General features: G+C 38.9%; 1 protein-coding gene and 1 pseudogene across 5 annotated transcripts; both read right to left on the reverse strand.

The window, feature by feature from the left end:
* Nucleotides 1-1,640: 1,640 nt before the first annotated feature.
* On the reverse strand, nucleotides 1,641-16,600 carry LOC148575959 (uncharacterized). Of its 5 annotated transcripts, none has more exons than XR_015902269.1 (7): nucleotides 16,270-16,600; nucleotides 15,487-15,547; nucleotides 14,722-14,863; nucleotides 12,932-13,919; nucleotides 2,784-2,889; nucleotides 2,446-2,514; nucleotides 1,641-2,027 (listed from the first exon to the last, which is right to left on the reverse strand). XR_015902269.1 is itself a non-coding variant. In XM_088501252.1 (4 exons), exon 4 carries the CDS (start codon nucleotides 10,882-10,884, stop codon nucleotides 10,288-10,290), a length of 597 nt encoding a protein of 198 aa, XP_088357378.1. In that variant the 5' UTR covers nucleotides 10,885-13,919; nucleotides 14,722-14,863; nucleotides 15,487-15,547; nucleotides 16,270-16,600; the 3' UTR covers nucleotides 9,598-10,287. The 5 variants fall into 5 exon arrangements, 1 of the variants encoding a protein (XP_088357378.1); XR_015902270.1 differs by adding an exon at nucleotides 16,057-16,115 and having other exon boundaries at nucleotides 2,446-2,889; XR_015902271.1 differs by lacking the exon at nucleotides 2,784-2,889.
* On the reverse strand, nucleotides 15,068-15,181 carry LOC107617153 (dolichyl-diphosphooligosaccharide--protein glycosyltransferase subunit 4A pseudogene; annotated as a pseudogene).
* Nucleotides 16,601-16,815: the final 215 nt, after the last annotated feature.

The raw sequence follows: 16,815 nt of genomic DNA on the forward strand, positions 1-16,815 counted from the left end.
ATCTTCTTTTAGCATCTGGAGAATTTTCTTTCACAAATGGAATTATAAGTGTGGCATCACTGGTATGTTATATATAGAATTATATATCACTTTTGTGAAATTGATTGCTTTAAGTTTTTTTTTTTTAATTTCAGTTGTTATTAATTAGGATGTGACTATCTTTATTCATTTATTTTCCTTTTATATTTTATTAAATTAATTAGAAGAACATTTTGACAAAAATAAAAACTATAATAATTAGGCCCGACTAAAAAGGGTTAATGAATCAACCAAGATTTGTAATGAGAGAAGCATTGCTGAGATGAAGAAACTCAGCTTGAGTTTTTGAAGGAGAAAAAAAGTAAGAGTGTGAATGAATCAAAACAGAAATTGTGTTGATTAAATGTGTTACAATGAGTTGCAAATAAAATAATTGGACATGTGCTGGTAATTTTGTTCAGATTTTCACAATGGAGATTTGAGGTTTTGATTATAAGAATGTTTAATCACTACTCTTCTAATTGTACCAAGGATACATTATAGAAATTAATCAACTTTCCAAAATGTAAATGATTGTACGATTATTTATTTATTTGCTAAATTTTTCGATTCTTGTTGATTTCTGTTCTGTGGAATTCTTCTTCATATGCATGTTAGAACAATGTAAAGTGCGAGCAAGATCCCCTTTGATATATAAGTTGAGTGGCTGAAAAGCTCTAATTGGTTGTAAGTTGTAACTGTGAGAGTTCTCTACCAATCTTGGAAGAGAATGAAGGAAGCTTTTAAGTGATCATGATTCAGGAATTTCATCTTGTTGATATTGAAGTGATAAGTGATCTTTTGGTTCTTAATTTTTCATATTATCCCGAATTATGTGTTGTTTTATTTGAATATGTTAATTAGATTGTCTAATATTTAATTATTTATAGATTACATGTCCGTAATATGTAAATTCTCTTACTTTATTCTTTTTTTTATTATGTTTTTAAATTATATTTTTGTTGTAGGAATTGGATCAAGAGAATGAGACTCCATCACCAAAAGAGTTTGGAAGTAGGTTTTTTGGAACGAGCAACAAAGTACACTACAACATTTTCAGACTGAGGCAACATTTAAAAAGTATTGCTTAAAAGTTGATAAAGAGTTGCTTTTGATCTATAGCAACACTTTTAGACCTAAAGCAACATTTTCGAATCCCTTGCAGATGCAGCCATTGCCTTAGGTCAAAACAACGCTTTTTTTTCTTCAAAAGCAACATTTTTGTAAGCAATGCTTCAAAAGCATTTCCTATTCTAAAGCAAAAACAACACTTTTGGTCAGATTCTAATGCAATCCTTATTAAGTGTTGTCTTTTTTATAATTTTATAACTAGTGAAAAACGTTGCCTATTCTATTAGTATAGCAACCCTAAGCAACGTTGAATATTACACTGAACTATAGCATCACTTTAGAAGCATTGCCACTTCTTTTATTACTAAGACATCAATTTAAAGGCATTGGCTCTTCTTTAAAACCGTTGTTTTTTCTTGTGATAGTACTAGGTACATTTTGTCACTATTTATTAGCTATCAGTACAATAATTTAAACATTTCATTTAAATTTGATACAATAAAATTAAAAATATGATAAAAGAAACAAAATCTCAACTTATTCTACTTGAATATATATTAAGAAATTAAAATATATTACTATATAACTCTTTAATTCATATAACAAAATATGGCAAATTAATTAAATAAAAGACCATTAACAAAATACATGTACTTAAAAGAAAAAAAAAAAGCTAAATACGATGAGCAAATTTGGAACCATTCTCATCCTTAGAACCATTCTCCCAAGGATCTTTATCAAACTGATCCTGAATAAGTTCTACCTTATAACCCAAACTTTCTTTCCAATTGATGAGAGATCATAGCACAGTTCTGATGTTTTGTTAACACTTGAAGGCTTCAGGATCATCATCAACTTCACTTTCTGACTCTTCTTCTCTTTCAACACATCATATCTTTCTACATCGTCTCCTATGATTCTTGTTTTTGTAAGGAAACCTACAGAAGAAGATAGTTTACTGAGATGCTAACCAAATCATCAACCTAGTACATGTGTTCATGCATTGTGATCACTGTTATTCGAACCAATATAGAATAGGCACCACCACTGAGTAGAAAATATTTTTTATTAGAAGTACAAGATCAGTAATAAAATTGGAAGTGGTTCCTTCCATTTTTTTCTCTAAGTTCAAACTCACTGTAACTCATATGATAATGAGAAACAATAACTTTCACACACAGTATAGAGTGGAGCACTAGGATACATCAATGGCCAAAATAACAATACAAGAAAGCACTTAATATTACAATAACTTTCACACAGAGCATAGAGTTAGACCATGAATATTCTTAATTAATTACCTTTTTTTCACATTTGCACAAAAAAATTTCATCAAATAACTAGAAAACTAGTTACCTGTGTCCCAAATAGTAAGCTTTACTCTTTTGTCATCAATTGTAAAAAGCTTGATCTTGAAGTCCATATCTGACTCAGTAATTTAATAAATAAATGGAAAAAATTATAGTACAAAATTCCTTTGTTAGTGAAGCATTCAATATACCAAAAACTACTAAGTGAAAATCTTCAAAGCTAGCTATATATATGCCACCAAATCCTGATAAACTACTATCACATGTAAGCAACTATGAACAAATTAAAGGTAATCAACCAACATAATCTCTAATTACCATAATAATATCAGCCCAATGAACTCAATATAAAGTTGATGAGAGTCGACTATTAAATTTGCATACATTGTTACTTGTTAGGCCTAATTTGCTTCAATGAAGACTCCAGCCGATGCTCAGGCCGTTCAATCTCGTTAAAATCTAAGTTATCAATTCTTCCCCTAGAAGATTTCTAGATACATGAAAATAAAATATAATTAAGTAAGAACGAGCATAACTTATTTAATCAGTTACAATTTTATATATAATTCAAGCAAAATTACATACTAAAAATTATATTATTATGTTGGTGACAAAATAAAAATTCATGTTTACCAAAAAAACATCTTGTATATTTCTTCTCCATGTGTTGGCTTATTCCATGTAAATTCAATAATACATGTTCATACCCTGGGTCGAGCTATCCGACCCGGGATATTTAGCAACAAGACGACCGACCTCTTCAGGTCAGACTATCCGACCTCTTCTCAAAGAGCTCGGCCAAGTTGTCAGGAAAGCCCAATAAAGGACCCAGATAGAGGAACACGACCCAAATCCAAAGGCAGTCCAAGCCTATGGAGATAAGGGCGGTTCCCTTGAAGATAAGATGACTTCACTCAAAGATAAGATAAGATAAGATAACTATCTTATCCCCAGAAAGGTCATCCTCTACTATTATAAATACACTGGAGCACCCAGGTATAACTCATACTCTGATTCTACTAAAAACCTGCTTAATACCCTTGCTAACTTAAGCATCGGAGTCCCTTGCAGGTACCACCGCCCTCCGGTGACAAAGGATCAGCAGCATAGCCAGTCAAACAAGTCGGACACAACCGCTCCGGCCGCCATCCACCAGCCAGACACGTCAGCTCCGATCAGTACAGAAGATCTCGTCCGAGATCGACCTACAGTTTCAGGTAACCCTCGGAACATTGGCGCCGTTGCCGGGGAACCTGGAAGTCATCCTACCACCATGGCGGACGACTATGACAACAACCACGACTCGGATCAAAAAGACAGGATGCCACATAAAAATGCGGACACTACACCAAAAGATACTCCTCAACCTAACAAAGACAAGGATTCACCAAACACGGGAGCTTTGGAGGCACTTCAAGATCGTCTGAAGCAACTCGAAAAAGAGGTCGAGTATCAACGAGAGACGGAGAGAAACCTACAAAGAGAAGCTAGGCGACGCCGTGAACTGGAGGATAAACTCCTAAAAATCGAAGCCAATCTTAAAACTAAAACTACCAGATCCAACCACAGAGATAGCTCTCGCAAAGACCAAGACCCGTTCACCAAGGAGATCATGAAGGCCAAAATCCCAAAAGACTTCAAACTTCCTGACATGACTTTATACGATGGCACAGCAGACCCCAGCCATCATCTCAGTAATTTCAGAAGTAGAATGTACCTCACTGATGCCTCAGATGCAGTCCGCTACAAAGCCTTCCCGACTACCTTAACAAAGACAGCCATTAAATGGTTCGACAATCTATCCCCTAGGTCCATCTCAAGCTTCGACGACTTAGCCCAGAAGTTTCTGGCCAGATTCTCCATTCAAAAAGACAAAACTAAACAGGTCCCAAGTCTATTAGGAATCAAGCAAGGAGATCGGGAAAGTCTACGCGGCTACATGAAAAGATTCAACAAAGCATGTCTGGACATACAAAGTCTGCCCACAGAAGCGGCCATCATGGGCCTCATCAATGGCTTACGAAAAGGGCCTTTTAGCCACTCTATATCAAAAAATCATCCCATATCTCTAAATGAGGTACAAGAACGAGCTGAGAAGTATATCAACATGGAGGAAAACTCTCGACTAAGAGAGACCTCAAAATCCGGGCTCTCCTACTCCTCCCGAGATAAGGACAAAGAATCCAAGAAAAAAGAAGATCAACATGGGAAAAAGATCAAAAAATACCACAATTATACCCCTCTTCGGGTGTCTCTTGTGGATGTCTACAGAGAAGTATGTCATACTGAAAAGATACCTCCAGCTCGACCACTCAAAAGCAAAAAAGGAGGAGGAAACCGGGCTGAATATTGTGAATATCATCGAATCTATGGACATTCCACCAACGAATGTTTCGACCTAAAAAATATCATAGAGAAACTGGTGAGAGAAGGAAAGTTAGATTGGTATTTAGCGAACCGAGCAGACGATCCCAAAAAAAGAAGAAGGGATGAAGATGTCGGACGGGCTGAACGACCACCTCGTACGCCCGAGAGACATGTCCACATGATACACGGTGGATTTTCGAGAGGAGGGATCTCCAAATCATCTCGCAAAAGATATCTTAAAGAAGTATATCACGTCGAGGGAAGAGAGGAAGTACCCGACATCCCCACAATTACCTTTACCAAAGAGGACGCATCCGGCATCATCTCAGGACATGACGATCCCATAGTCATTACTATCGTATTGGAAAATGCAAATCTCCACCGCACACTGGTAGACCAAGGAAGCTCCACTGACATCTTGTTCAAAACTGCTTTCGACAAACTCGGTCTGGAAGAAAAAGAACTCAGAGCATATCCGAACAGCCTGTTCGGGCTAGGAGACACTCCAATTCAACCACTTGGATACATCTCACTACACATGACCTTTGGAAAAGGAAACCAGTCAAGAACGCTCAAGATAGACTACATCGTGGTCGACGTGAGTTCAGCCTATAATGCCTTAATAGGTCGGACAACATTAAATCAGCTCAGCGCAGTAGTCTCAACTCCACATCTATGCATGAAGTTCCCAATTGCATAAGGGATAGCTACAATAAAAGCAGACCAGAAGACGGTGCGCCGCTGTTATAACGAAAGTCTAAACCTCAAAGGCAGGGGAGAAGAATTCCACACCATCGAACTCGGTGGAGTTCAGAGGCGGGAAGAACTCCGTCCACAACCTGAAGGCGAAGTGGAAAAAGTCCAGATTAGAGATATCCCGGAAAAAACAACCAACATTGGAACAATCCTAAAAGGAGATATAAAAGAATCACTCGTACAGTTCTTACGAGATAATGTCGACCTCTTTGCATGGAAGGCTGCAGACATGCCAGGCATAGATCCTAAGTTAATGTGCCACAAGCTAGCAGTCTACCCAGGATCTCGGCCAGTATAACAGAGACGTAGAAAGCTCGGACCAGAACGATCCCAAGCTGTGGAAGAGCAGGTACAAGCTTTACTGGAGGCAGGATTCATAAGAGAAGTTAAGTACCCACTATGGCTAGCTAACGTCGTCTTGGTGAAAAAATCAAATGGGAAGTGGCAGATGTGCACCGACTACACTGATCTCAACAAAGTCTGTCCAAAAGATTCTTATCCACTCCTAAGTATCGACGCTCTGGTGGATGCCTCCTCTGGATACAAATACCTCTCGTTTATGGACGCCTATTCGAGATATAACCAAATCCCAATGTACCCACCTGATCAGGAAAAAACCTCATTCTTAACCCCAAAAGCAAATTACTGCTACATCGTCATGCCTTTTGGACTCAAAAACGCAGGAGCTACTTATCAGAGATTAATGAATAAGGTCTTTACAAACCACATCGGAAAAATCATGGAAGTCTATGTGGACGACATGCTAATAAAAACACAAAGTGAAGAGACGTTATTGTCCGACCTCACCCAAGTATTCGACACTATAAGAAGGCATGGCATGCGACTTAACCCTGCAAAATGCACCTTTGCAGTAGAGGCTGGAAAATTTTTGGGTTTTATGCTCACACAAAGAGGAATCGAGGCAAACCCGGATAAATGCCGGGCCATACTCGACATGAAGAGCCCGACTTGTGTCAAAGAAGTACAACAACTCAATGGAAGGTTGGTAGCCTTGTCCAAATTTCTAGCTGGATCGGCAATAAGATCTCTCCCCTTCTACGCCACTTTAAGGAAGGGAAAGAGGTTTGAATGGACAACAGAGTGCGAGCAGGCCTTTCAAGATTTCAAAAAATTCCTAGGACAGCCACCTATCCTAACTCGGCCACGGGAAGGAGAACCACTTATATTATACCTCGCAGTAGGAAGTCGGGCAGTAGCCTCGGCACTAGTTCGAGAAGACGACAGTGGGCAACAACCTGTATACTTCATCAGCAAGGCATTACAAGAATCCGAGCTGAACTACCAAAAAATAGAAAAATTCGCCTATGCTCTCATACTAACATCTCGACGACTTCATCCATATTTCCAAGCTCACACCATTAGGGTGCGAACCAACCAACCCATAAAAGGGATTTTGTAGAAAACAGACTTAGCAGGCAGAAACCTGCAATGGGTAGTCGAGTTGTCCGAATTCAACCTTCAATATGAAGCTCGAACAGCCATCAAATCGCAATATCTAGCCGACTTCATTGCAGAATTTACAGACACCCCGAAAATCCCTACAGAATAGAATCGCTACGTAGACAGTTCCTCCAATAAAACGGGAAGCGGCGCGGGTGTGATAATTGAAAGTGACCAGGGAACCCAAATCGAACTTTCCCTCAAATTTGGGTTCCCTGCCTCAAACAACCAAGCTGAATATGAGGCGCTACTAGCTGGTTTGAAGCTGGCCAGGGAGGTTGGAGCTCAAAAGCTTATCATCTTTAGCAACTCACAAGTAGTCACTTCACAAATAGCAGGGAGCTACCAAGCCAAAGATCCCACCATGAAAAAGTACTTGGACAAAACTAGGGAACAGCTCAGACAACTCGGGGAATATGAGGTCCGCCACATACCCCGAGAACAGAATGCCCGAGCTGATGCACTCTCAAAACTAGCCAGCACCAAACCAGGGGACAACAATAGAAGCCTCATCCAAGAAATGCTACAGAACCCGTCAATCTCGGAAGAAGAAAAAGTCCTAGCCATAACAGGTCAAGATCAAGGATGGATGACTCCCATAATTAACTACCTCAAAACAAAAACACTCCCCAAAGATGAAAAGGAGGCAAAGAGGTTAAAACGGGAGGCACAATACTACACTATCATAAACAATACTTTATACAAAAAAGGATCTTAATACCATTGTTAAAATGTGTGCTGACTTCCAACACAAAGGAAGTTTTAGAAGAAGTACACAGTGGCATCTATGGCAATCATCTCGGAGCACAGGCACTTACCAAAAAAGTACTCCGGGCAGAATTTTATTGGCCAACTCTACAAAAAGAAGCCACATAATTCGTAAAGACATGTCCACCATGTCAGAAACATGCCAACTATCACATCGCCCCGCCAGAGGAACTCGTCAGCGTAACCTCACCTTGGCCATTCGCAAAATGGGGACTCGACCTTCTCGGACCTTTCCCTCAGGGAACGGGACAAGTCAAATTCCTCATAGTAGAGGTAGACTATTTCACAAAGTGGATCGAGGCAGAACCCCTAGCCCACGCCACCGCTCAAAGAAGTCGAAAATTTTTATATAGAAATATTTTCACAAGGTTTGGGGTTCCATACTCCATCACCATGAACAATGGCACTCAATTTATAGATACGGGCTTCAGAAAATTGGTGGCCGATCTGAACATAAAACACCAATTTACGTCCGTAGAACACCCTCAAGCCAACGGACAAGCAGAAGCTGCCAACAAAGTCATATTGGCCGGGTTAAAATAGAGATTACAGGATGCAAAGGGAGCCTGGGCCGAAGAGCTCCCACAAGTCCTATGGGCATACCAAACAACACCACATTCCACCACAAAGGAATCACCTTTCCGACTAGCCTACGGAACGGAGGCAATGATCCTAGTGGAGGTCAAAGAAGGGTTGCCCAGAGTGATCCACTATAATGAAGAAGCCAACTCCCAACTTCAAAGGGAAGAACTCGACCTACTTCCAGAAATCCGAGAAAGAGCTCGCATCAGGGAAGAGGCATTAAAACGTCGAATGGCTTCAAGATACAATCAAAAGGTAGTGCCGCGAGGTTTCACCGAGAACGACCTCATCCTAATCCGAAATGATATCGGAACAACTCAACCTGGAGAAGGAAAGCTGGCAGCAAACTGGAAAGGACCCTACCGAGTCATAGAAGTACTTGGAAAGGACTACTACAGACTGTCCGAACTCGAAGGGCGAGAGCTTCCTAGGTCATGGCACGCCTGCAACCTAAGAAGGTACTACAGTTAGAGGTAATAAAGATCTTAGAATAAGGTGCACTCTTTTTCCTGAAAAGGTTTTTTAATGAGGTGCCAAGCCAAGATCAATAAATTGCCCAACTTAGAGGGATAAAACTCCCACATGTATATATCTGCATTTTCTTTTGAATAAAGTTTTTTAGATTTTTTACAAATTCTCAAGACGCATTAGTCTGAAACGCTAAAAAAATTCATCGCCCGATTATAAAGCTACAAGATCTGTAGAAAGTGAAGATCAAATTCTCTGTCCGACCACAATAAAGACCAAAGAAGATGAAAATCAAATTCATCAAAAGGTCGACCAAACAAGGATCAAACCTAACTTCGACAAAATCGGCAAAGATGAAAGAGCGACAAAAACAGAATAATGCAAGAAGTTATCGAAAGTGATCCATAGAAAGGACCTGACGATGTTTTAATAAAATGGGTTGCTAAAAATAACTTAAAAAGACAGGCCGACATAAAGAAGTCGGACTAGTCAACCACAATAACCAAAGTTATAAAAGTCAATCCCTGGAAAGAGGCATGGCCAGCCCTAAAAAAGAGTATTACTAGAAATAACTTAGAAGGGACCGACATGATGAAGTCGGCCTCCCACAAACAAGTTATAAAAAGTAATCCCTAAAAGAGACCTGACAAAGGTCCAAAAAGAGGATTACTAGAAATAACTTAGAAGGGACCGACATGATGAAGTCGGCCTCCCACAAACAAGTTATAAAAAGTAATCCCTAAAAGAGACCTGACAAAGGTCCAAAAAGAGGATTACTAGAAATAACTTAGAAGGGACCGACATGATGAAGTCGGCCTCCCACAAACAAGTTATAAAAAGTAATCCCTAAAAGAGACCTGACAAAGGTCCAAAAAGAGGATTACTAGAAATAACTTAGAAAAGACCGACATGATGAAGTCGGCCTTTCACAAACAAGTTATAAAAAGTAATCCCTAAAAGAGACCGGAACAGGTCCAAAAAGAGGACTACTAGAAATAACTTAGGAGGGACCAACGTAAAGAAGTCGGCCCAAAAACCTTAACGTTATAAAAAGTAATTCCTAACAGAGACCTAACAAAGGTCCGAACAAAATGGATTACTAGAAATAACTTCAGACAGAAGTGAGGAAGTTGACATACAAAGTTGGACCCAAACATCCACAACCTCAAAAGAATCAAGCCACAAGTATGAAAATACAAAGGCAATCAAAAGAGGTAGGACAACAAGGCTCCAACACTCCCAAAAACCTAAAAAGGTACCAGACAGATGCAGACAAATATATTATGAAAAGCACAAGTTATAATAATAACAAACCCAAGAGGCTACCAAAAGTCAGCCCCAAGAGCTTGAGAAACTACTTTGTTTCTCAAAATAAAGTTGCTAAAAAAGCAACTAAAAGAGTATCAAGAAGTCAGAAGTACCAATTAACAAAATATAAAAGTTCAAAGCCCACAAGCCGGGATATATACACAAACATCAAGAACAATCATTGAGGATCTGAAGATTTCTCAGCTGCATCAACACGGGACGAAGGAGGACGAGTCTGAAGAGGCACCGCATCCACCGTCCCATCATCCCGGTTCAAGATTTGACAATCAGGATCCGACTCGGGACGAATAACTACAGGGGGTGAAGAAGTCGGCACAACCGAGACCTTGGCAGAAGGCACAGGAGGAAGATCAACATCATCATCATCATCAGGGTCATCAGGGACAATTTTACCGTCCCTCACAATGTTGTCCAAGCTGAAGAGAGTAAGGTCGAGCTCAGGTGCAAAAACTCGAACCTGCTCCTTCAGGTTCTCATAAGCGGCATTAACGCTGCCTACAAGGTGACCCTGGAGCTCGGCATAGTTAGCTCGGGCAAACTCCAAATCCTCCCTGAGACGCATCATCTCCCTATAGGTCGTGACATAGCTCTCCTTATGCTTCAATGTCGTGTCTTCAGCCAACTTAGCAGAAGCTGCCAAGGCAATAGAACTAGCCTTTTCACCTTCCAACTCTTTCTCCAACTTGGTCACCTTCACCTCAAGCTCTTCCTTTAAACCCTTCATTCGATCAAACTCCAACTTGGCCTCCTCCATAAAGGCCTTTGTAGCGTGAATGGGAAGATCCTAGACAGTCTGATATAAAGCCCCCCATGTGTGCCATCTTGATACTACTTCGAGTAATAAAATCCAGATGGCAAAGAAGAGAAACATCGTCAGTAAGGATGGTACCATAAAGACCGATTTGCTGGTCGACAAACTCGACAGCATCGAAGTCAGGGGCATCAAGGTTAAAGGGCTCAGCTGTCTTCTACTTTTTTGGAGGAGGAGCGCTAGAGGTAGTGACAGAAGCCTGTGGAGGATCAACCAAACGAACCCGAGGAGTAGGGATCATCCTTCTCGGTCCAGGAGAGCTCGGTACGGGTGGCTTCGACTGAACCTGAGAGGACCCCTCCCCGGCCACCTTGGCCGAGATGTTCTGAGCTGCAGTAGCTTTCCTCGCCTTCTTAAAGGCCTTCATAGAGTCATTGTTTTTCACCATCTCTGGAAAAAACACAAAGATTGTTACAAATTGAGAGAAAAAGAACAAAGCTCGACAAAAAGGAAACAAAACGAAAACAAGATAAGACAACCGCTACCCAGCTCAGCTCGGAGAAGCGAAGGATTCCCTGAAAACCTTTTTGTGTTAAGATAAGGAGGCTGTCCCCCAGTTCTCCTCCAACACGTTAACAAAGGCATGTTCGACCTCATCCAACATCTCCCATGTATACCTCGACACTACAACATTCAGCGGGCTCATCGTTCTCATCCAAAAAAAAGGGACAAGCTCCTTTAACAGCTCGAACCTTAAAGAAATAATTCTTGAAGTCTCTAAAAGACTCATCATACATCGAAAAAATATTCTTTCCTTGGGCAGACCGAAAAGAAACCCAGGAAGCTTTCTTTTTGGCAGAAATCCCAGGCTTGGTCAAAACGAAAAGGTAAAGAAAGAGAGTTTGAAAAGGCTTAACGTCCAATTCCTGATGCAACAACTGGAAAATCTTAACAAAACCCCATGAATTCGGATGAAGTTGGGATGGAGACACATTGCATGACCACAACAAATTGGTTTCAAAGGGAGTAAAGGGAAAGGTAATGCTCATTTGACTAAAGAAATATTCGTAGGCATAAAAGAAAGGACGTTCCCCCTGGACTGAAGTCGGGAAACAGACCCTCTCATCAGAATCAGGTGTTACTAGCTCATAGTTTTTCTCCTGCTCCCGATTACTACAAATCCTGTGGTGTTTTCTCAGCTCCACACAGAATTCAGAATTTACCACAGAAACACACATCAACACGAGGGAGTCTAGCCAGTCCGACATACCCTCAGGGACTCTAAAGGAGGTCTCGACAATATTTTTGCGAGACAACATGGGTCAACTAAAATTCTACAGTAAGAAAAAAGAAAAAAGGGGTTACTAATCAAACAACTCGAGCAAGTTAAAAAAGAGCAACTCGGGCATAAAAGGATACAACCCAAACCGAAGCACATAAGTGGCAAGAAGGCAGACAAAGCAACAAAAGGAAACCCCAGGACCCACACTAAAGATCCAGGGGCATCCTTTGGAGGCAGTTATGGAACAAGGACTCAAGAAAACCTACAAGCCTACACCCCTACACGTCCTAACAGGAAGATAATAACCCTTTTTCAACAAAGCAACACTCTGAGAAGAAAGCCACGAGCTACAAAATCAAATAAAGTCATCCATATAACTACCTTCCAAACTCACAGTCTCAGCTTATTAACAAATGGAACTACCAAGCAACAACACGTATCAAGAAGAAGAAGTCATCAAAGACGCCACCTTTTTTAGAAAAATAAATCCCCCCCAAACAAGCAACAAGCAACCAGAAAAATCGTTACTTTCTACAAAGATTCACCAGCAAAATTACCAACATGGCAAAAGTTATCAAAGGAGAAATCTTTTGGGAAAGCAAACAGGTTCATAAAAGCCTCAGTAACAACACACTTCACAGCAAAATCAACCATAACAACATAAAAAGGTTCAAGCTATCCAACATGCATTCAAGCAAAATCAAAACTTTACCAAAAACTGAATGCAAAGCGATGAAGGAGGTAAAGAAGTGGAAAGAAGAAACCAACCTGGAAAAAGGCGAAAGCTTCGAAGAAAGTGAAGACGGAAAGATAGAATCTGGAATCGCCTTCCAAAACAAAGAAAGCGCCAGCAATCACCAAACAACGTCGCAGAAAGAAACGTGAAGATGCAAAGTCTCAGGAAAAACAGAAAGGTAGAAAGAAAAGGGGAAGTTAAAGCAAAGAAACAGAGAAAAAAACCGTTTTTGTGAAAGTGTTCAAAATAAACGTGGGAAGCAGCATTAAAAGAATTAATGAGGATAATTAAACCCTCGCGCATTCCCAAAGCAAGGAGACCCGTGTTTTCAAAAGAATGAAAATTCAAAAAACGTTCCGCATCCAAAGGAGAAAGAAGAAGTCGACAAAATGCTCGAGTTCGGCTTCACCAGAAGGATCGAAGTCGCAAAACTAAGACTCGACCTCAAAAGAAAGACCGAGCTCGAGCAGGGGCATTGTTCATACCCTGGGTCGAGTTGTCCGACCCGGGATGTTTAGCAACAAGACGACCGACTTCTTCAGGTCAGACTATCCGACCTCTTCTCAAAGAGCTCGGCCAAGTTGCCAGGAAATCCCAATAAAGGGCCCAGATAGAGGAACACTACCCAAATCCAAAGGCAGCCCATGCCTATAGAGATAAAGGCGGTTCCCTTGAAGATAATATGACTTCACTCAAAGATAAGATAAGATAAGATAACTATCTTATCCCCGAAAAGGTCATCCTCTACTATTATAAATACACTGGAGCACCCAGGTATAACTCATACTCTGATTCTACTAAAAACATGCTTAATACCCTTGCTAACTTAAGCATCGGAGTCCCTTGCAGGTGCCACCGTCCTCCGGTGACAAAGGATCAGCAGCATAGCCAGTCAAACAAGTCGGACACAACCGCTCCGGCCGCCATCCACCAACCGGACACGTCAGCTCTGATCAGTACAGAAGATCTTATCCGAGATCGACCTACAGTTTCAGGTAACCCTCGGAACAATACCTAAAGCTGCAAAATAATAGACAACAAATTAATTAATAATTATTTTCATTAGAAAAAAAATTGATAGATAAATATTTTAATTGATGATTTTAATAAAAAGAACTATGTAGTTGTCACGTTCATCAAGGTCAAGAGAAGCGAGCAATAAAGTGATGGGAAAATAGTGATAAGCCATAGATGGATTCATATGACAGAATGAATATGCAGAAAATGGAAAAATAATAATAAAAGCTCTCAAACTCACATATTTGGCTAATGCATTGAAAGCTTTCCTATAGCCTATGTTTGGATTACTTGCCTTAATTCCTAGCTAGATGAAACTATTAATTTAATTTTCCTAACTAATATAGTTGGTGCATAAACTCTTGAAAAATAGATATATTGATAGGTGATTACTTTTGAAATATATATGCTCCTCATAGAACTAGCCTTTTTTATCTCATTTGTTGTTGTACTTTATGAAGTAAGAAAAGCTCCAAACTAAGATTAAACACTTATTTTTTCTTTGATTTGGTTGATGCATGTGATACATATAACAAACAGCGAGTTTTGGCTTCAAAACAAAAGAAAGCTGTCAATACTCAAACAGTAGTAACTAATTGTTTAGTGAATTTAATCACTTGTTAAATTCAGCAGAAAAAATTTAAACTACTAGTCAAAACTCTGTTATCATACATCAATTACACTTTATTATGCATGCATGTTTTCATATATATCAAAACGTTTTTCATATATGCATGTTTTCATATATAATAAAGTGATTAGAATTCATAATGATAAAAATAGAAAACAAAAACATGCTTACTACCATGGCACATTTCTAACAAACATTCTATCTTCTTCGTTATCCTTATAAGCAAGAGTATACTCTTCACTTCCATCTAATAAACTTGTTATAACTTTCTCTTCTTGTAGCTTGTTAACTCCACCACTAGAAGAATCCTTTTGAGCTAATAAAGACAATAATTAAAACAAGTTAGTTTCAGTTTCAGTTTCATTATCATAATGAGAACAAAATAAGAACCAATAATAGGCCAAGAATTCAGGTCAATTGACAATTCACACTCTTAGTTAATAACAACTCCATAGCTAATAAGCACTTTACGCTGGAAATAAAAACTTTGTCTCAAATACATCAGAAAATTTAAAGTATTCTAGCTAGCTTTATATTTAAGGTTGCCCACAACCAAGTGATATGCTATAACCAAAGCAAAACTGAAAATGCCAAGAAAGTTAGCAATGAATCCCAAGACTTGATCATCAATCATCTCTAACTTCTTGAAGTAGACAAGCAACAGTAAAAGGCAAATCATTAAATACAGATGGTTAACATAATCTCAGATATCATTATTGAATCAAAATCCATAAACAAATTAAATATAATGACCAGTATGCCAAGAAACTAAATACCAAAACTGGTAAAATTAACATAATTGAACTCTCTGTAAATATGATTCAAACAACTCCATTTGACTATGATATACAAGTCATAACAATGACGAATTTTTCCCAATATTCCACAACTACCAAATTCAAATCTCAAAAACCTTGCCTCACTATTATTATCTATCACCTGTTATGACTTTCTCTTCTTCTTGTAGCATGTTAACTCCACCACCAGAAGAATCTCTGAGCTGATGAAGACAAAATAACTAAAACAAGTTAGTTTCAATTTCATACAATTAGACCAAACCCAATATAATGCAACACAGTGATTTAACTTTTTATAATAAGAAATTAAAAGAAACACTATAGAAAGAGTTGATAACATATATGATCAAATTCAAATCCAATTTCTCATGAATTAACAGTAATTATATTATTTTTTTATTGAGTTTATTTATCACAACAGAGTTCTTTTGCAGTGATGAATCTCTCTCCTATGCTTAACTTATAAATGAAAAAAGAAATCTAAGATGAAAATCTTTGCTACTGCTATTATTCTATTAGAATTGCACACTCAGCATTAACTTAATTTTTTTTCCATTTTTTCACCAATGAAAAAACAAGGCCCTAGTATATGTAATTCTAATAGCTCAGAAAAACAGCAAATAGAAACACACAATTTCTTTTTTCTCGAAAAGATCACACACACACAAAATAGAGAAATTAGAGTAGGAAAGGGAAGATTTGAAGTGCGCACCTAATGAAACGAAACAAGTTTAGCTGCAGATCAAACGTAGAACAAAACCAGATCTTGTACTATGCAATTTTTCGGCAAAATGCAGAGAGAAGCAACCAACACAGTGCAAAGAACAGAGAAAGAAAGGAACACGAGGTAAACTATGTTGAAAACAGAAATGAATGAAAAAATAGCTCAGCAGATAAAGAAAAACTCAACTACAAAATATACTACCTGAATTGATGAAAGCTAACAAGGCGAGAGCAGGAACGCGAGCAAACGAAGGCGAAGAGAAGAACTTAACTAGCACGATGAACCATGAGGAGAAAGGAACACAAAGAGAGCACAACAAGGCAAGTAGTGACAAACACGACAAACTGCCACTAGGGAGGAACGCAAAGAGAGAGGGAATGCTTCTCCGCGAGTAGAGAAGGAACCACGAATTGCATCGATTTAGGGGTTAGGGTTACCAGTAGCATTTTGTTTCAACATTTTGTCAGGAATGTGAAGATGACGAATGAATGAAAGTTTCTGTGTTGGAAACTTTGAATCATTTGGTTTTCTATTGATATATTTAGAGGAAAATTTGAATTTTTAACCAAAAAAATGCATTTATATAGTTTAGACAACACTTAGAATGAGAAGCTTATTAAAAATTTTATAGAAATTCTAGAAAAGTGTAGTTTATGTACATGGTAAGCGTTGCATGTGTATTTTGCTGAAGCAACGCCTTTCACGTGTTCTCTATCTAATCAAAGGGAACACTTATGTAGTGTTAGT

The sequence above is a fragment of the Arachis ipaensis genome, chromosome B1, assembly GCF_059453495.1.
Source record: "Arachis ipaensis isolate K30076 ecotype BB chromosome B1, ASM5945349v1, whole genome shotgun sequence".
Classification (NCBI taxonomy): Eukaryota; Viridiplantae; Streptophyta; class Magnoliopsida; order Fabales; family Fabaceae; genus Arachis; species Arachis ipaensis.

Excerpts from the sequence above, each read along its gene's own strand:
- LOC148575959 (XM_088501252.1), bottom strand. The coding sequence starts at position 10,884 with ATGGAGGAGGCCAAGTTGGAGTTTGATCGAATGAAGGGTTTAAAGGAA.